At 30.7% G+C, this 18,981-nt stretch overlaps 7 protein-coding genes across 7 annotated transcripts; 4 read left to right on the top strand and 3 right to left on the bottom strand.

The window, feature by feature from the left end:
* Positions 1-1,135: 1,135 nt before the first annotated feature.
* BX663DRAFT_435507 (uncharacterized protein) lies at positions 1,136-3,010 on the bottom strand (the record flags this gene model as incomplete). Its single annotated transcript, XM_051523122.1, has 8 exons — positions 1,136-1,168; positions 1,226-1,275; positions 1,345-1,440; positions 1,497-1,635; positions 1,693-2,107; positions 2,177-2,484; positions 2,545-2,830; positions 2,913-3,010. The coding sequence occupies 8 exons, from the start codon at positions 3,008-3,010 to the stop codon at positions 1,136-1,138; spliced, it is 1,425 nt and encodes a 474-aa protein (XP_051382282.1).
* Positions 3,011-4,120: 1,110 nt separating this feature from the next.
* On the top strand, positions 4,121-5,989 carry BX663DRAFT_455041 (P-loop containing nucleoside triphosphate hydrolase protein). Its single transcript, XM_051523834.1, has 2 exons — positions 4,121-4,161; positions 4,215-5,989. The coding sequence occupies exons 1-2, from the start codon at positions 4,138-4,140 to the stop codon at positions 5,841-5,843; spliced, it is 1,653 nt and encodes a 550-aa protein (XP_051382281.1). The 5' UTR covers positions 4,121-4,137; the 3' UTR covers positions 5,844-5,989.
* Positions 5,990-6,690: 701 nt separating this feature from the next.
* Positions 6,691-9,809, top strand: BX663DRAFT_435291 (uncharacterized protein; the record flags this gene model as incomplete). Its single annotated transcript, XM_051523110.1, has 5 exons — positions 6,691-7,242; positions 7,311-7,397; positions 7,452-7,604; positions 7,693-8,328; positions 8,394-9,809. The coding sequence occupies 5 exons, from the start codon at positions 6,691-6,693 to the stop codon at positions 9,807-9,809; spliced, it is 2,844 nt and encodes a 947-aa protein (XP_051382280.1).
* Positions 9,810-10,002: 193 nt separating this feature from the next.
* Positions 10,003-10,999, bottom strand: BX663DRAFT_510645 (5-formyltetrahydrofolate cyclo-ligase-like protein). Its single transcript, XM_051527779.1, has 6 exons — positions 10,877-10,999; positions 10,671-10,799; positions 10,475-10,612; positions 10,328-10,412; positions 10,193-10,263; positions 10,003-10,137 (listed from the first exon to the last, which is right to left on the bottom strand). Exons 1-6 carry the CDS (start codon positions 10,968-10,970, stop codon positions 10,031-10,033), a joined length of 624 nt encoding a protein of 207 aa, XP_051382279.1. The 5' UTR covers positions 10,971-10,999; the 3' UTR covers positions 10,003-10,030.
* A 1,926-nt stretch (positions 11,000-12,925) lies between these two features.
* On the top strand, positions 12,926-14,810 carry BX663DRAFT_435539 (WD40-repeat-containing domain protein; the record flags this gene model as incomplete). The annotated part of the gene is made up of 7 exons (XM_051523125.1): positions 12,926-13,049; positions 13,115-13,196; positions 13,253-13,555; positions 13,624-13,788; positions 13,851-14,433; positions 14,539-14,671; positions 14,722-14,810. The coding sequence occupies 7 exons, from the start codon at positions 12,926-12,928 to the stop codon at positions 14,808-14,810; spliced, it is 1,479 nt and encodes a 492-aa protein (XP_051382278.1).
* A 181-nt stretch (positions 14,811-14,991) lies between these two features.
* Positions 14,992-16,215, bottom strand: BX663DRAFT_486621 (FYVE zinc finger-domain-containing protein; the record flags this gene model as incomplete). Its single annotated transcript, XM_051524688.1, has 4 exons — positions 14,992-15,032; positions 15,057-15,128; positions 15,196-15,557; positions 15,665-16,215. The coding sequence occupies 4 exons, from the start codon at positions 16,213-16,215 to the stop codon at positions 14,992-14,994; spliced, it is 1,026 nt and encodes a 341-aa protein (XP_051382277.1).
* Positions 16,216-17,026: 811 nt separating this feature from the next.
* On the top strand, positions 17,027-18,078 carry BX663DRAFT_71135 (uncharacterized protein). The gene has a single exon (XM_051532294.1). It carries the CDS (start codon positions 17,092-17,094, stop codon positions 17,968-17,970), a length of 879 nt encoding a protein of 292 aa, XP_051382276.1. The 5' UTR covers positions 17,027-17,091; the 3' UTR covers positions 17,971-18,078.
* The last annotated feature ends 903 nt before the right edge of the window (positions 18,079-18,981 follow it).

The following is an 18,981-nucleotide window of genomic DNA, read 5'->3' as shown; positions in this document are numbered from 1 at the left end:
TTGCAAAATACTGTATATAATATACATGTTTTAGTTAAAAAAAAAGCAATCCATATTTAACTTTGTATAAGAATTCACCTTAAAGCGTTATTCTGCATGTTATACTGTTCCTGATATAAACAATTAAAAAATCATATACATATATAAAGAATTGTATGCAATTATACCATTTACAGCCTGAAGTTTTCAATAAGTTTAATAACTTTAAAAACTTCTATAATAACGTTGAAAAGATATACAAGACAGGAAGAAAAATGACAAACAAAATAAAATACATATTCGACCATTTATAGATAGCACGAAAACCATATATAGTAATTTTTTCCTAAAAAAAAAAAGAGGATTGAACATTATCCGCAGTAAAAAAGTGCTCAATATCTTATCATAACTGCGGTATTGCATGTAGCTGCTAACAGAAGACTGTGTTTCATTTTATTGTTACTCTAAATCAAGGAATATTAGCTCTATTGGATTCTACTTGTTTTATAATGGAATGAAATATAAGCCATTTCATATTATAAATTTAGCAGCCGATATGCCCCTTCAAGATGTGTCATTTTGTATACAAATATACAAACATACATATATGTATCAAAATTAAACCCAAGATTTTGCATCTAATTTAGGTATCATGAACACATATATCATAACAAATATCTTTTCAATAATGAATAAGGTAAAAAAAAAAAAAAAAAAAAAAAAAAAAAAAAAAAAAAAAAAAAAAAAAAATTGATCAGCACAAGTGTTACGGGAAACAAATTATAAAACCTTTTTATAAATTTAACCTTTTACTCGCAATAAAATAAGTAACAATATTTTACTAAATATATGCTATTTCTGGGGAGGCGTTTTTTTTTTTTTTTTTTTTTTTTTCCTTCACTTGTACAGATAAATCTAATAATAACTGTATATCATTATCCCAGATCTGTCTAGACTATTTCGCTTCTATATACGTGCATATTTAATATACATGTCAAGTTAAATTTGTATTATTATTATCAAAGTTTATGCATGTTTACATAGAGATATATATCATTAAATAGTCGATATTTACATTCTTTTTTTATTATTATTAGTATATATATACATATACATGTATATTTCTAATATAAATTCTAAATTATAAAGACTTCTTCTACCATCCACCACCATCGAATCCAGAGAAACCCTATCATATAATACGTAAGCATAAATAAAGATTCACGCTTTTATTTTAATTACTTACAGCTAGTAAAAATACTGGAAAGTAAGGTTTCTTTTCGATTTGGGAACACCCTTAAGAAAAAAAAAAAAGAAAAGAAAATTAAAGTTCGCTTCTTATTACTTTATTTATTCTATACTTACAGTTCCAAGCAGAAGTAAGTCTACCATCAATACAACTACCCGCATCATAAAAATTATCAGCTCCTGAGCCGTCAAATGCAAATCGGAAAAAATCAGCTATATATAATACTTAGTATTTTCACTTTTTTTTTTATCTAATTTTTTTATCTTACTTAAAATGGTCTTTCTGCAATAATCCACACTACCAAACTTTTTTTTTATAAATTTATAAATTCCTTCATCTTTACATATATCATCAAGTCTATCAATTGTAATACAAATTGGATTTAGGATACGAGCAACTTGATTGTACTAACAGAAATCAAATTATTAGTATTTTTTTATTTTTATTTTTTCATTCTAAGTTACCTTATCAATAAACATAAGCGCATTAGGCACATTTTTATCTCCTAAATGAATCACACTGCTGCCAATCCAAGTTCCTGCCTTTTTCTGTGCTTTAAATAACGTGCGATGCATTTCTCTCGAAACAGCAGGACAGGGTTGAATACGATGTAATCCCTGTCCTGTCTGAGCAATATTATAAGGATTTGACGAAGACAACATGTCTTGATCTGCTAAAGACCAAAGTTTAAACATGTCATTCAAAATTTCACGCCAAAGTTTCAAAGTTTGATTTACATAAATATATTGTGTTTCATGATCATGACTCAAACGATGTCCCTCAGCTCCTGAAGAAATAGATAACAGAAATTCACTGTCCTTATCATCTTTAGGGTCAAAGTACCTTTCAAGATAGCGAACCATTTTCTCACATGGATCCCTGAATTAAAAAAAAAAAAAAAAGTTATTATAGAGCCTATAGATAAAAAAAATAATAGAATCAACTTACCGATTCGCTCTTAAATAAGCATTATTATCACCAATACTGTATAAACAATGGCGAATGTCATCAGCAGAAAGATATTTTGATTGATATTTCCTACTTAATTGCTCAATACTTCTTTCCTTACGTTTGATTTCAGCTTGAATTTGTGTTCGACTTTTTCCATCAGGTATAATTTCCATGGTTGCAAGTAAAACAATATCTTCATGTAAAACATTCAATCCGTGTCTTTCTTTCAAAAAACTATATACAGTTTTAATTGGAACAACACAATCAAATCCAAGCATCTCTTTTACTTCTGGAATCATTGAATCCTAAATACATGTATTTAATATAATATTATATGTATATGTATATACATTCATAAAACTTACAGCTAAAAGATACATCAATTTACCATATGCGCTTCTCATTTTTTCTGGATTCATAATCTTATATCGACGTCCAATTTCGAATATAGTCTGAAAGAATTCTTCATTCTCTTCAAAACTTCTATCTGCAAATAATTCTTGACCACGCTTGTAATCACATCCCAAAATAATACCTGTCAAAATCGCACATAATTCTTTGATTTGATTAACAACTCTTTTAGCCTTTCCAGTACTTGATGTAGCATCAATTTTTTCTGTGTAGTCTGTAACATTTAAAGCTGCTTCTAACCTTTAATGAAAAAAAAATAAAAAAAAAAAAGGGAAAGGATTAACTTCAAATAAGGAATAGCTAAAATCAAGTAAAATATTACAATCTTAAATATTTTCTCTCTTCCATCTTTAAACGTAATGGAATATATTTAGCTCTTGCCTCCATAATTTCTCCAACATTAATTTCCGTTGGTTTCATGTGCATATTTAATTTTTCTTCTGACTTTGTCTATATTATCTAATTAATATTATACACTTCAGATATTCAACAAGAATTTACTAACATGTTCACTATCATCAGTCATTGTACTATCGTCATTATCTTCGTTATTTGTTTGAATATAGCTTGAATATTTCTTTGACTTGTGTGTTGCTCGTTTACCAGTTCTATGAATCATACCTTTACGCTAAAATTAATTCTTTTCTCCTAATATTAAAATACAATAATTTACCAAAACAAACTTCGCAAAAAGGCTCTTTACAGTGCATGCAATATACATCTGCCTAATTGATGAAATTAATTAACACATCTCAGCATTCTCTCTCTTTCTCTCTATTTTTTTTTAAAAAAAAAAATGTTTCATACGTCTTGATCTTTGCATTCAACACAAAAACCTTCTTTTACTTCTTCATCTACGACAGTAGGATTTTCACTGAAAGATATATCTTCTGTATCCATAATGGATATGTTATCTGACAGAATGTCTTCTAATTGATGTCTTTTCTTTTCATTAGCAGGCATCTTGAAATATGATTGAAAAGAAAAAAAAAAAAAAAGCAAGCGTGTGTTATCAAAGAAGGCGCCACATTATTCTATATAAGTCTCTCGGAGATTAAAACGGTAACGCCACCAAGTGATAGTAACAGCATAGTCTTTCAGAAAAAAAAAAAAAAAAAATAAAAAGGTCTTTATTAAAAAACAATATTCCTTTAAATGAATGGTCATTATAGCATTTATGAAGTTTATTCAAGACCATGAATATGATTCGTGTTTATGATAAACAAATATTTTATATATATTGTTTTGGATAATGTACCAAGTAAAAGTGACAACTACCCCTCATTTTTTGATTCATACTCATTCTACTTGAATTGGGAAATAGTTTGTGAGCTCAAAATATGATTGTTGATCAAACAGCAGTATGATTATTCGTAGCCTATTGATAGCTGGTGAATGCTATCCCCTTATTTGTGGCGTATTTTAACAATTCGAGATTAACAGTCACTCTTTTTTTATTATTATCAGCTATTGTCTGTGTGCTTTTTTTTTTTTTTTTTTTTTTTTTTTTTTTTTTTTTTTTATTTGTTTCTTAATTGTATTGGATCATGTCTCCTACAAAGATTGAACGAGTAAGTGCAAATATATTATAGTTGTAGACGTAAAGCTTATCATATTCTTCTAGGCTGAAAAAAGAAAAAGAGAAGACGATGTTCTTGCCCTTAAAAAAGATAAAAAATTGAAGAAAGAAAAGAAGGATAAGAAAGACAAAAAAGATAAAAAGGAAAAGAAAAATAAAAAGGAAAAGAAAGATAAAAAGGAAAAGAAAGATAAAAAAGAAGATGATAAAGAGAATGTAAAAGCAGATTCCATTTCTGATTCTCAGAAAACCGAAAAAATGGACATTGTCAACAAGGCACCTGAAAGTGCTACTAAAAAGAATGTTGAAATTCTTGCCACATACAAATACGAAGAAGATAAACAGCTGTCAGAACTTCCTCAAAGTGTCATTGACAATTTTTATAAAGAACACACTATTGAAATTACTGGTGATCTTAAACTTAGACCTATCTTAGAATTCAAATACGCCAATCTTCCTAACAATATATTAGACGTTGTCAAAAATTTTGAAAGACCTACACCCATTCAAGCATCTACTTGGCCTATCACCCTTTCAGGACGTGATATTATCGGTATTGCAGAAACAGGTTCAGGTAAAACACTGGCTTTTACTATTCCAGGCTTGGTGCATATTGCCACTAAATTGAAAAAGGGTAAGAAGTCAGGCAAACCCAGCATGTTAGTTGTTTCTCCTACTCGTGAGTTAGCCATGCAAAGTGCCGAACAAGCTGAAGCTGCTGGCAAGTCCATCGGTATTTCCTCTATCTGTGTTTATGGTGGTGTCGATAAACAGCCTCAACGTAGAGCTCTTAATAAGGGTGTCGATATCGTGATTGCTACACCTGGTCGTTTAATTGATCTTATTAATGAAGGAGCATGTGATTTATCTGAAGTTTCCTTCATGGTTTTGGATGAAGCTGATCGTATGTTGGATGATGGTTTTGAAAAAGATATTCGAGCTATTATGGGTTATACTCCTAAAGATCGTCAGACAGTCATGTTTTCTGCTACTTGGCCTGAAAGTGTTCGTAAACTTGCTAGTGATTTCTTAAATAATCCTATGCGTGTTACTATTGGTTCTCCTGATCTTGCTGCCTCTCAGAATGTTCAACAAATTGTTAAAGTGATCCAAAACCCTAGAGATAAAGAGCGTCATCTTTTAGATTTATTGAAAAAGGTGCACAAGTCTCGTACAAACCGTGTCTTGATCTTTGCACTTTATAAGAAGGAAGCAATGCGTATTGAAAGATCATTAGAATACCATGGTTACAAGGTTGTTGGTATTCATGGTGATAAAAACCAACAGCAACGTACTGACGCTTTAAATGCCTTTAAGGATGGTTCTTTTCCTTTAATGATTGCTACTGACGTTGCTGCTCGTGGTCTTGATATCCCTGATGTCGAATACGTCATCAATCTTACATTTCCTCTTACAATTGAAGCTTATGTTCATCGTATTGGTCGTACGGGACGTGGTGGTAAGAAAGGTACAGCTTATACTTTCTTTACACCCGAGGATAAAGCACATTCAGGTGAATTAATAAATGTATTGAAGCAAGCTAATATGGAAGTACCCGATGAATTAATGGCATTTGGTACAACTGTTAAAAAGAAGACTCATAGTGTATATGGTGCCTTCTTTAAGGATACCACAGGAGAAGTTAAAAAGCCTACAAAGATTATTTTTGATTAAACTATAATGTCTTTTATTTGTTGAATAAAATATTTTATTACTGATATTTAGATATAGAATAATAATAACTCAAGTTGAAATTCTACCTAGTATTTTAGTATAAATATAAATGTATATATATTTATTAGAAGAAAAAAAAAATAAACGAAAAGATTCTGAATTTACATTAGTTAAAGATGCTTGCAATAAGTAATGTAAACAACTTGGCATAATGTTATGATATTTTAATACAGCAATAAAAGCTTATTTTCAGTATGTTAAAACAAGCAATGAATACTATTCTTATAAAACTAAAGCACATACAATTTTAATATTATCAGTGTTGTTTTTTTTTTTCTAAACATCAACATAAGCATACATCATTTAATAATTCATCCTGCGTTGTTGTTATTTATAAAGACATTTCTTCTTCAGCGATTTCGCGCGTTGTTTGAATATTATCCAATTATAAACGTTTCGTGTATCATTTGCTGCTGCCACGTAAAATATAAACAAAAGATACCAAAATGAAAACCAAATATAACATATACATAAATAGTCAATACTAATATAGAAAATGAAATATATTCCTCTGTTCATAATAATGAATAAAAGTAACTAGAATGTATATTTTGTGTATATTTATATTTATATTAAGAAAAAAAAAATCTTCTTTTTTTTTTGTTATATTTTCCCAAAAATTCGGCTTATTTGAGGGAGCGGTTAAAGTTATAATTTTTTTTTCTTTCTTTCAAGTAAACTGTTTTTTTTTTTTATTTAATAAATGCAGCAACAGCAACAGCAATCTGCATCTCAACCTTTACAAAGGCCACCACAAGGTCAAGTACCAATAGGTCAACCCCATCCTATGGGATTTAGGCCTCAGCAACAGCCACCTGCTGGCTATCGTCCTCAACCTAGACCGGGATTCCAATCTCCTTCAATTCCTCAACCGGGCATGCCTCAAAACATTCGTCCTGGCTTTGTACCTAACCAACAAAGACCTTTGATGAGACCCCAATCCCCTCTTCAACCATCTTCTCGTCCTCTTTCTGCAGTTCAATCTCCTGTTCAGCAATCACAACAATTACCACAGGAACAAACACCCGTGTCGCCCACTTTTCAACATATGGAACATCATCGAAGAAAGAGAATGTATCCTGAACAAATTACAAAGGCTTATACTGGTGAAACTCCTACTTATCAACAGCAACCATCATTTACCTCACCTGCTATAGCTAATCAGCAAGCCCAACAACCTCAATTCATCTCTCCTATGGGTACACCTGCTACTAGTTATGCTCAACCTACTCAACAGCCTATTTTAAATCAACAACGTCCTTATAACGCGTATAATCAAGATCCTGTTAACCAAATGACATCCCAATTTGGAAACATGTCCATGTCTAATGTTCCTTCTGTAAGTTAATTTTTTTTTTTTTTTTTTTTTTTATTTAATAGTATTCATGTTACTCATCTTTTATAAAGATAACTCCTTCTGTTCCTTTGTTAGGTGCTCGTCCTTTGATTGCTGATATTGGGAACACGGGTCCATCCATTTGCTTACCTCCTAATGTAAATATCAATATTAAATAATTAATAACATTATATTTATATTATCCTTTTTAGATTTCTGTTACAGATTCCCCTTTTGTCAATTGTGACCCTTCGTATCAATGCGCTACAATTAATGCTATTCCCGCTACCGAATCTTTATTAAAGAAATCAAGATTACCTTTTGCACTCGTGTTGGCACCTTATAGAAGTTTGAAGGAAGGAGATGTAAGTATTTAAAAGAAAAAGAAAAGAAAAAGGAGGGGGACTAAGTTCTCAAAAAAAAAAAAAAAAAAAAACTAACTTTATAAAATAGGAACAAGTACCTGTTGTAAAGGATAGTGTGATCGCTAGATGTAGACGTTGTAGAACTTATATTAACCCCTTCGTGACCTTTGTGGAAGGTGGTCAACGTTGGAAATGTAATATGTGCTTTTTGTTGAATGACGTACCTGCAGCTTTTGATTATGATAACCAAACGCAACAACCTGCTGATCGCTGGAAACGTCCTGAATTGAACTATGGCTGTGTTGAATTTGTTGCTCCTACAGAATACATGGTTCGTCCTCCTCAGGCGCCTGCATTTATCTTTGTTATTGATGTCTCCTACTCAGCTATTCAATCAGGTATGGTCGCGACCGCTGCTCGAACTATTTTAGATTCACTTGATCGTTTACCTAACGCTGAGAATCGAACCAATGTTGGTATTATTACTGTTGATTCTTCATTACATTTTTACAATTTGAATGCAAGTTTGAAAGAACCTCAAATGTTAGTTGTCTCAGATTTGGATGATATCTACTTGCCTCAACCTGCAAATTTATTAGTTAATTTGACTGAAAGCATGCAAAATATTAAGACTTTATTGGAGAAATTGCCTGATATGTTTAAAGATTCAGTTAATGTTAATAATGCTTTAGGAACTGCACTTCAAGCAGCCTTTAAATTATTGGTAAACCTATTTATTCAATTTTTTTTTTCGTTTTTTGACTTATATTTATAAAAAAAAAAAAATAGTCTCCTATTGGTGGTAAAATTATTTGTTTGCAATCTACCTTACCCAACACAGGCGTTGGTGCTTTGAAACCTCGTGAAGATGTCAAACTACTTGGTACCTCTAAGGAGTCTACACTCTTGAATGCTGCATCACCTTTCTATAAGTCATTTGCTGTTGATTGTTCTCGCTCACAAGTTGCTTGTGATATGGTTATTTTTGGTGGACAATATTCGGATGTGGCTACCCTTAGCTGTGTTCCACATTATACAGGTGGACAAACCTATTATTATCCTGGCTTTAACGCAAGTCGTACTGAAGATGCTCTTAAATTTGCTCACGAATTTTCAGAATTGTTGGCAGAACAAATTGGTTTAGAGGCAGTCATTCGTATTCGTGCCTCTCGTGGCTTACGTATGAGTGCTTTCCATGGTAACTTCTTTATTCGATCTTCAGATCTTCTCGCTCTTCCTAATGTTCCTCGTGATCAAGATTATGTGGTTGAAGTTAGTATGGAAGATGATTTGAAGGTACCTACTGTCTGTTTCCAAACAGCATTATTACACACCTCATGCAATGGTGAAAGACGTATCCGTGTTATTACTATGTGTTTACCTGTGACTAATTCGATGTCTGATTTATATGCTAGCGCCAATCAACAAGCTATCACAGCCTATTTAGCAGTAAAAGCAGTTGAGAGAGGATTGACATCCAAATTAGATGATGCTCGTGATGCGATTGTGAATAAGGTAGTTGATTTGATGGGTGTTTATAAGACCCATGTCTTGGGCTCAAGTCAAGGATCTACGCCTCAACTTACTGCGCCTGATAATCTCAAACTTTTACCTTTGTTAGCACTTGGTCTAATTAAACATGATGGTTTACGTCAAAGTTCACAAATCCCTACAGACATGCGTTCCAATGCTATGAACTTGTTAAATACGATGCCCATACAACTTTTGATTCCTTATCTTTATGCCAATCTTTATTCTTTACACAATATGCCTGCTGATGCTGGAGAATATTCAGAAAATGGAGTTATTTTCCCACCTCAACTCAACTTGACAGCCGAAAATCTCCAAGTTCACGGCTGTTATCTTTTAGAGAATGGACAAAACATTTACTTGTGGGTTGGACGTAACGTAGTACCTCAGCTTTGTGTTGATCTCTTTGATGTTCAATCTTATGAAGGATTGAAGGGTGGTAAAATCACGATGCCTATTTTGGAAACACCACTGAATAGAAAGGTTAATACGTTGATTGGCAAGATTAGAGAGATGCGTCGTGGCAATTACTATCCTACACTTTATTTAGTAAAGGAAGATGGAGATCCATATCTTAGATTATGGTTCTTATCCCACTTAATTGAGGATCGTACTGATAATATCATGAGTTACCAACAATTCTTACAACATATTAAGGATAGAGTAAAGTGTTAAAAAAAAGAAGAAGAAGTAGATAGAATTTGAATTTGAATTTACTAACTACTTGTTTATTAATGATATAGGTTGGCTCTTCATCATTTTAAGTTTATCATATAAGAAAACTGAGCCCCTTTATAAGATATCATATATTATCTCCCCTCATATAAATATATACAAACACATATATATTTAAAAATACAATAAAACAAGTACAATAATGTATAATATACATACATTTAACATATAATACTTTTAGGAGTTAATATACAATCTATTTTTTGGTCAGTTTCTTCAACAGGAATAATATCTTCATTAACTACTTGTTCGTTTAAAGCAAGAGCCACTAATTTAAAAAAAAAAATAAGTATCAATTTATATAAATTCATGTTTCATCTTACCTGTCTTTGGGCGTTGGGAACCATGCTCATCAGCCCAAGCATTACATTTTTTAATATAACGATCATAATATCTAAAGCCGTACATAAGCATCTATTTATATATGTATACAAATATAATATATGTTATCTTGGTACCCTTTCCCATGTCCAATTCTATTCTTATTCTTATCAAATGCAACACCAGGCACTAGTATTAAATCTAATCCATTTTCATCTAAAGCTGTATATTATTTAAATGTTAATTATCCATACAGACTCTTTTTTTTTTCTTTTTTTACGTACCATTTTCTCTCGGTTCATCTAATCTTGGCTCAGGTATATTCCATTTATTCATAGGGAGTGAATTAAAATCCTCTAGACTTGCCAACTTTACCATATCCATGGTTGATTTTGTACAACGAGGTATAAAACAATTCTTACCTAATATATAAAATAGGTATATCCATTTTACACATTTAGTCTGGAAAGTAATGATTACCTGTTGTCAAAACATGGTGAATAATCTCGGTTGTCATGATTTCACAGGTTGGCATGCTGATATAAATACTAATGTTTTGACTTTTTTTGAAACAATCGAGCTCTTGTAACTTTTGAAATACTTCATCGGCTACGATTGAAAAATTAAACATTTATAAAAAACACACACACACACGCAATAAAAGAAATGTATCTGTTTTTTTTTACATTGTCGTTTTAGTTCTATAGTTGACAGTTGTTCTAATCGAGCTGTCATATCTTTACGTAATTGTTTCTTTAAGGTTATGATAGCTGTATTCATAATGTTGTATTATAAGTTAGAGAGTTTTGTCGTACTAAAAAAAGAAAAAAAAAAAGTTATGAAGACAGATATTTATCTGAGTATAGATTGCAGAAGTGTTTTTCTCCCAATGAAATGTCAAATATATTCTAGCAATCCATATATACATTTATGTATATGTATTTCCCTCAATAAAGCCTAGGCATTGAGACATCCTGAGTGCTCAATATATCTCAATTTGCACATAAGCTTTAATAGAATAATAGACCTAATATGAAAGATTCAGAATCTTTTGAGATCCTCTCTTTATTATATAGGCATTGCACTGTATTAAAATTCAAAAAAAAGAAAGGGTTACCAATTGCTTGTCGAAGGTTGTAAATTATGAGGTTAAAATACGTAAATACAGTTTTAAAGGCTGTTTAGTTGAACCGTTTATTGGGTATTAACTTTATTAATAGGATCGATATATGTAAATGCATGCACATGCATGGTATAAATAAATTAAAAAAAAAATAGGGAAGGAGGGGACGATAATAAAAAAGAGAGAATACAAACTTCAAGTTTCTTAATAGATGGAATGAATTAGCTCTAAGAAAATTATCTTAACTGTAGTACTTCTCCCTAAAAAGAAGGAAAACCGTTTTTTTTTTTTTTTTTTTTTTTTTTTTTTTTTTTTTTGCTGCAGTGGTGTAATTTTTTATTTTTATTTTTTTTTTAACACTGTTAATAATAGTTGGTATATTGCAAACTAAATATTTACCGTCATTACTGCAGATGAATATCCCTATAATAAATAAAAAGGTCTAAGCCTCATGACGGATAAGAGTTAAACATATAAGTCAGTATCCACTAATAACTTAAAAGCAAAGTTTCTCTACAATTCTATCTTGAAATGTTTATCTATACCACTTCTCTATAATTCCAGACCTCATCACTAAATACGACTACCAGGTCTATTTTAATACTAGTGCCTTGATCTTCCTCTGTCTATGTATGTATATGCCTCTTTATATGTATACTACACTATGAATCAATATTCAAGTTACATGCGTATACAGTAAATTGTGCAATAGGTCATACCTTAGATCAACTGGTTCATATGCAATACTCAAATTCCGGCTTGTCTTTTTTTTTTTTTTTTATCCTTCTTATTGACAGTTTCATCCTTAGCTTTTTTTTTTTTTTTTGACTTCCACAGTATCTTTTATATGTATGTATACAAATATATATAAATGTATATATGTATGTATGTATGTATTTATATAAATATATGTAACTGGCTTTTGTGGTTCTAATTTTGTAACATGCAACATACTAGAACTAATCAATTATATTTAAAGAATAAGTAGGTAAGGAAAAATGACTCGAAAGAATAGATTTTATAATGGTAAGGACTTGAACTCTGTTACAAGAAAGAAACATGGCAAATGTAACCATTCACCATAGTAGACTCAATCCATTTTATATGGATACCATAAATGGTAATATTGAAACCTTGTACTAAAATACTGCAACTAAAGAAGTAACATCATTGACTTTGTAAAAAAAAAAGGACATGTTATTATATTATAAAATCTACAAGTGATATTACTTGGCTAATACTACTTTATTATTATTTGTAATATTAGAATATATTCTCTATTTACTTTATATTAAATATGTGTTTACTTTCAAAATAATTGCACTTTTTTGGTAGTTATCCAATTTTCCTATTTTAGATCAAAAAAAAAAAACTGTAACTGTGCATTACTTTTTGAACCTCCGTACAAATTATGCAGTATGCATCATGATTGGATAACCAAACAATACAACCTTAGCTTTTTTTTTTGTGCCTTTTTCTCCTTTGTGTTCCTTTCTTTTTTTTTAATATTTTTTAACTAAAGAAAAAAATATATACCCAGTTTCTTTTCTTCTTTTTTTTTTTTTTTTGTTTAAAAGAAAATACATAAATGACTGTTTATAATCATCATTCTATGGTACCCAATTCTCATTCCACACGAATATCAGAATTATTGGACACAATCAGAGCTGATTTTGATCAACTAACTCAAGAAGCCTATATTTGTAGAAATCAACGTGATGAATATGAAAGCAAGCGTATTGTATTTCTTTTCTTTTCTTTTCGTTAATCAAAGTAATCTAAAAACTGTTTTATACTATAGTTGCTCATCAAATTAAAGAAATGCATAAATTTCAACAAGGTATACTAGATCTAGAAAGAAATCAACAAAAAGTGAAAAAACAGTAAGTTTAAATATAAATGAATCTTTAATTTTATTTATGTGTGTGTTTTACTATAGATATGAAGAGGAGATTGCAAGATTAAGACAACAATTGGAGCAACAACAACAACCACAGAAAAGAACAAGTCAAAGTAACCCAGAACAACAGCCACCACCCAATATTGGTGGAACAAGTCATTTTACTGGTATCATAAATACAAACAATTCAACTTACAAAACCTCTTATAATCAATTAATACAACACGTTATTAAACAATCAACAGCTAATCCTCAATCAGTATCGTCTATTACTTTAACTGATATTGATCCTAGCACTGTTCCTGACCATATGAAGGTAGAGGGAGCTGATTGGTTTGTGTTGTAAGTGGAATTTCGAATGGAGATATAGAATATAAAAGAGTATTCATTGTTTTTTTGCATGTATTTAGATTTAATCCTACAATCCCAAGATCATTAAAAATCAATTTAATTCACTCCTTTGACCATAAAAGTGTTGTTTGTTGTGTCAAGTTTAGTATGGATGGAAGATATTTAGCTGCTGGATGTAATCGATATACCTATATTTATGACGTTGCAAGTAGTCAAAAGATTTGGTAAAAAAAAATAGAAAAGCAATCATGATAGATGCTTATATAGACTGACAAACCCATATTAGTACACTTTATGATGAAACAATCTCTCAAGAAAATGATCTTTATGTTCGATCTGTTAGTTTTAGTCCAGACAGTCGATTGATTGCTACAGGTGCAGAAGATAAACAAATCAGGATTTGGGATATACAAACGAGACGAATTAGAAACACATTACATGGACATGAACAAGATATTTATTCACTTGAATTTAGTCGAGATGGCCGTATCTTAGTATCAGGCTCAGGGGATCGTACAACAAGAGTTTGGGATATGGCAGATGGAACTTGTCAACATGTTTTACATGTTACAGATGCTGGCCAAAAGGATCCAGGTGTCACGAGTGTAGCACTTTCTCATGATGGTCGTTTAGTAGCTACAGGAAGTTTAGATAAGATGGTACGTATTTGGGACACCCACACAGGACTATTGATGGAACAATTAGAAGGTCATCATGATAGTGTTTACTCTGTTGCTTTCATGCCAAATAGTACAGAGCTTATTAGTGGTAGTTTAGACAAGACGATTAAATTATGGAAATTAGGAACACGATTTGGTCCAAATAATAGTGATAAAAATCCATGTAAAAGAACTTTTACAGGCCACAAGGTAAATAAATATACAAATATACATATACATACAATATATGCATGCATTCAAGCACTCTATATATAAAAACAATAACAAAATACAAATACAAATTAAAATAAAAAGGATTTTGTGTTATCTATTGCTTGTTGTTTTGATGGTAAATGGATTGTATCAGGCTCAAAGGATCGTACAATCCAATTTTGGGATCCAAACACAGGTCAACCTCATATGATGCTTCAAGGACATAAGAATTCAGGTACAATATTATCATTATCATTATCTTTTTTACTTATATATAATATGTAGTTATTTCTGTTGCTGTTGCTATGGATGGTAGACCCCTATTTGCATCTGGTTCGGGTGACAATACTGCTCGAATTTGGAGCTACTCTTAGCTATCTTTATTATATATTCTAAAATATACAACACAATTGTTATACGATAAATAATACAAAAAAAAAAATTAAACTTGAAGGGAATCGTAATGAACAGGACATCCTTTTCCCCTTTTCAGCCAAGATGCTAAACAATGTTGATGATATGAACATAAACAAATCATTCTCGATACTTTATCATCTATAATGAAATAGATTTAAAATCATTCATTACATACATGACTTATTTATTATAAAAAAAATTACCTGGTTTAAATTCATCAAAACATATTGGACATTCTTCTCCAATTTGAGATGATTCATTTGATAATTTATATACTATTAAAAAAAAAAAAAAATGAAATAAATAAGATATGATATTTCTTTTCGTGTATGTATAATTTACCTATATATCTTGGTGAATGTACAGGTGGACTACCTACATTTAAGCATCGTTGTAAATGCTTCTCTTGATCATCTTTTTTCATACCCAAAAATGATTCACCACAAACAGGACAATCGATCATTAAACTCTGTGAACTGGCTGTACGTCTGATGGAAGTTCTATAGATGTTTTTTCTTGCTTCATATGATTCTGATAATCCTTGTCGAATAGGTTCCCGATAACAACTATCACAGACTCGTTGAAATTGAGATGCTAATAAAGGATATTGGGATGGTGATACCATAGGATCTTCTATAAGCTCTTCAACTGGTAATCTTAGTCTATTTGAGCTACACTTATCACATACAATTTGTCCACAACGCCTAAAAAAAAAAAAATAGAATTTTTCATATAAATAACGTGCATATCAGTCAACTCTTAACAAGGATGGAGATGTGCAGGACTTTTTATTTTTATTTTAGTCCTTTACCTGCAATGATGTCTTCGGACTAGAAAATTAAAGCGTCGATGACATCGTCTACAGTCAGTGACTTGTCTATCCAATTCCCAAACTTTGTGTGAGCGAGGTAAGAGGTTAGCATGATTTGAAGCTGCTGCTGCTGCTGCTGCTGCTGTTGTTGTTGTTGTTGCACTGCTCATACTTTGACCTCTAGGTGAACTTGCTGGTAAGTCAGTTACTGTTCTTATCAGTTCATTGTTTTCTTGTTCATTCAATGTCGTTTGTTCAATAGAGGATGTTTGTTCATCAGAAGACAATGAGTCATTAGAAGATGTTTGAAGACTTGATTGTTCAATATCTCCTATTAAATTATACAAATCCTGTGTTTCCTCTGTTATATTTACTTCAGAATCACTTTCCTCATTATTTAATTCTGAAATTGGTTTTATTAAATTTGTGGTAGTATCATGATAAATCTTGTTGTTATCTTCATTAGGTATATCAGTTGTTAATTGTTGTGTAGAAAGTCCATTTTCAACTATTTCATTTTGTTGTAAAGCATCTTGATTCATGTCTGTCATTATACTGTGTGAGTAGATAAAAAAAAAATAAATAAAGATAATGTAAATAACAACAACAATAACAATAACAAAAAAAAAAAAAAAAAAAAAAAAAAAAAAAAAAAGTAACCTTATGGAACATACCACAAAAATGCTTTATTTTTTTTTTTTTCTTTTTTTTAGTGGAGTCAAAAAAAAGAAAAAAAAAAAGTTGCCATATATTATACCACTTTATGATTTGATGTTTTGTATTATTCCATTACATATCATAAAGACTATTTATAGATCTATTGCTTGTTATCAGTATTATACTGCTATTATAACAATTATTATAATAAGGTATTTTTTTTTTTGTAAAAATATCCTCTGCATCTATGTCATCATTAAGGGCTCTTTTAAGGTGTATTATACCATTTGATAAAATGATCATTCCCGGGTGTAACAAATTCTAAAATAAGCAAACAATTATGTAAGTTGGCGTTCTGCTGCTGAGAATAAAAAGATTATTTATGTAAAATAAAGGGCCTCTTCTTCTTTATTACATAATGATCTGAATCCAAGTTCCTAATATCTTTTATATTTTTATTTTATTGGATTAGAAATGACTTATATCCCTTTATTCAAGGTTATAAAACATAAACAGCTTAAAACTAATGGCATGACGTCTTATAAGTGATATACCAAGATGCTGCAAGTATTACAGACAAAGTAATAATTTATTACTTTTACTACAGTATTTTTTCGGTTATATTTGGGAAGATTATAATTTTTTTTTTGAGAATTATTTTATTTTTGGAAAGTTTCCAAAAAAAAAAATTGAGAATTAACCCCTTTTTAATTTAGAGAGTTTTTTTAGAAATTAAGTTTTTCGACGATTTCCTTTCTTTTTAAATAAAAATGGACTACGCTTTATTTAATCTCAGTTCTCCAAGTCCATTTCTCCAAGTCCATTTCTCCGTGTCCATTTCTCCGTGTCCATTTCTCCGTGTCCATTTCTCCAAGTCTATTTTTCCAAGTCTATTTTTCCAAGTCCATTTCTCCGTGTCCATTTCTCCGTGTCCATTTCTCCGTGTCCATTTCTCCGTGTCCATTTCTCCAAGTCCATTTCTCCGTGTCCATTTCTCCAAGTCTATTTTTCCAAGTCTATTTTTCCAAGTCCATTTCTCCGTGTCCATTTCTCCAAGTCCATTTCTCCGTGTCCATTTCTCCGTGTCCATTTCTCCAAGTCTATTTTTCCAAGTCTATTTTTCCAAGTCCATTTCTCCGTGTCCATTTCTCCAAGTCTATTTTTCCAAGTCCATTTCTCCGTGTCCATTTCTCCAAGTCTATTTTTCCAAGTCTATTTTTCCAAGTCCATTTCTCCAAGTCCATTTCTCCAAGTCCATTTCTCCGTGTCCATTTCTCCGTGTCCATTTCTCCAAGTCTATTTTTCCAAGTCTATTTTTCCAAGTCCATTTCTCCGTGTCCATTTCTCCAAGTCCATTTCTCCAAGTCCATTTCTCCAAGTCCATTTCTCCAAGTCCATTTCTCCGTGTCCATTTCTCCGTGTCCATTTCTCCAAGTCCATTTCTCCGTGTCCATTTCTCCAAGTCTATTTTTCCAAGTCTATTTTTCCAAGTCCATTTCTCCGTGTCCATTTCTCCGTGTCCATTTCTCCGTGTCCATTTTTCCGTGTCCATTTCTCCAAGTCTATTTTTCCAAGTCCATTTCTCCAAGTCCATTTCTCCAAGTCCATTTTTCCAAGTTGTTGATAAGATAAAGATAACAAAAGAATAAGACAGAATAAATCTGTATAAAACTTTTATTATCAATAAAAATAAAAATAAAAAAACTGAATTTCTAAAAGATGAGTGCAAAATGGATCCTCATTTATATCTTGTGGGGAATGAGTTACTTCGCGTCAGGAACAGAATGAAAGAAGAATATTTCCCATAAAATGATTAAAGTTGTTTTGTTTGAGCTCTCTAATCTTTGCCCTGACTGAGAATTAATCTCAGTTAACTCTAATAAATATTAAATTATTGGTGCTTGATCTAGCCGGTTATTTTTCTTGAAACCAAATAATGAAGTCTCGTTTGTTCATACTTGTGAATGATATAGGGAAGATGCTTTGTATTATATTCATTCCTTACTATACTATTTGAATGAATGTCATTATATTGTATAGTGTATAGATAGTATATGATTATATTTATAAATTAGTATATGAGACAATATTATAATAATAATGTGTATATATAACTAATAAGTATAATCTATAATTCATATATCTTTATCAGTAATAACTCCTTACACTATTTATTATAATATTATTTTTCTCATCACAAGAATGTCTTATAAACTGAAATCAAATAATATTGTATGCATAAAGTGTACAACTAATAACTATAATATCATTCGGACCTTCATGGTTCTGGTCTGTTTATTATAAGATATTATGTAATACATCATTATATACACAACAATAGAATCAATTATTACGCATGTTTGTATTATTTTTAGTTTACCCCAGTTTAACTTGTATAAAGTTATTTTTATAAATTTATATTCAACAGAACAGTAATAGAAGAAGTATATCTTTAAATGTAGGACTTTTATTAATTAATTATTTTTCTATACAAGGGTAAATATACTAAATATGTTTATAGACAGAATTATTGTACAAGTGCACTATATGTTCTATTATGACTTTTTATCTTATTGAATTAAGTTATAAATCTTACAGCCATGACAAGTCGTCTTTATAACTAAGTTAACAGAAATCAACTATCATTTATTACATAATAA

The sequence above is a fragment of the Cokeromyces recurvatus genome, assembly GCF_025118155.1.
Source record: "Cokeromyces recurvatus strain NRRL 2243 chromosome Unknown BX663scaffold_14, whole genome shotgun sequence".
NCBI lineage: Eukaryota > Fungi > Mucoromycota > Mucoromycetes > Mucorales > Mucoraceae > Cokeromyces > Cokeromyces recurvatus.
This window is presented reverse-complemented; position numbering and strand designations above follow the sequence as displayed.

Bases quoted from the DNA above. Each gene is read 5' to 3' on its own strand.
- BX663DRAFT_71135 (XM_051532294.1), top strand. From the start codon at position 17,092: ATGGACTACGCTTTATTTAATCTCAGTTCTCCAAGTCCATTTCTCCAA.
- BX663DRAFT_510645 (XM_051527779.1), bottom strand. From the start codon at position 10,970: ATGAATACAGCTATCATAACCTTAAAGAAACAATTACGTAAAGATATG. The intron at 10,264-10,327 runs GTACCAAGATAA...GTACGGCTTTAG, and splicing joins AGAATTGGACATGGGAAAGG to ATATTATGATCGTTATATTA. The intron at 10,138-10,192 runs GTAAGATGAAAC...TTTTTAAATTAG, and splicing joins TTCCCAACGCCCAAAGACAG to TGGCTCTTGCTTTAAACGAA.
- BX663DRAFT_455041 (XM_051523834.1), top strand. From the start codon at position 4,138: ATGTCTCCTACAAAGATTGAACGA. The intron at 4,162-4,214 runs GTAAGTGCAAAT...ATATTCTTCTAG, and splicing joins CTCCTACAAAGATTGAACGA to GCTGAAAAAAGAAAAAGAGA.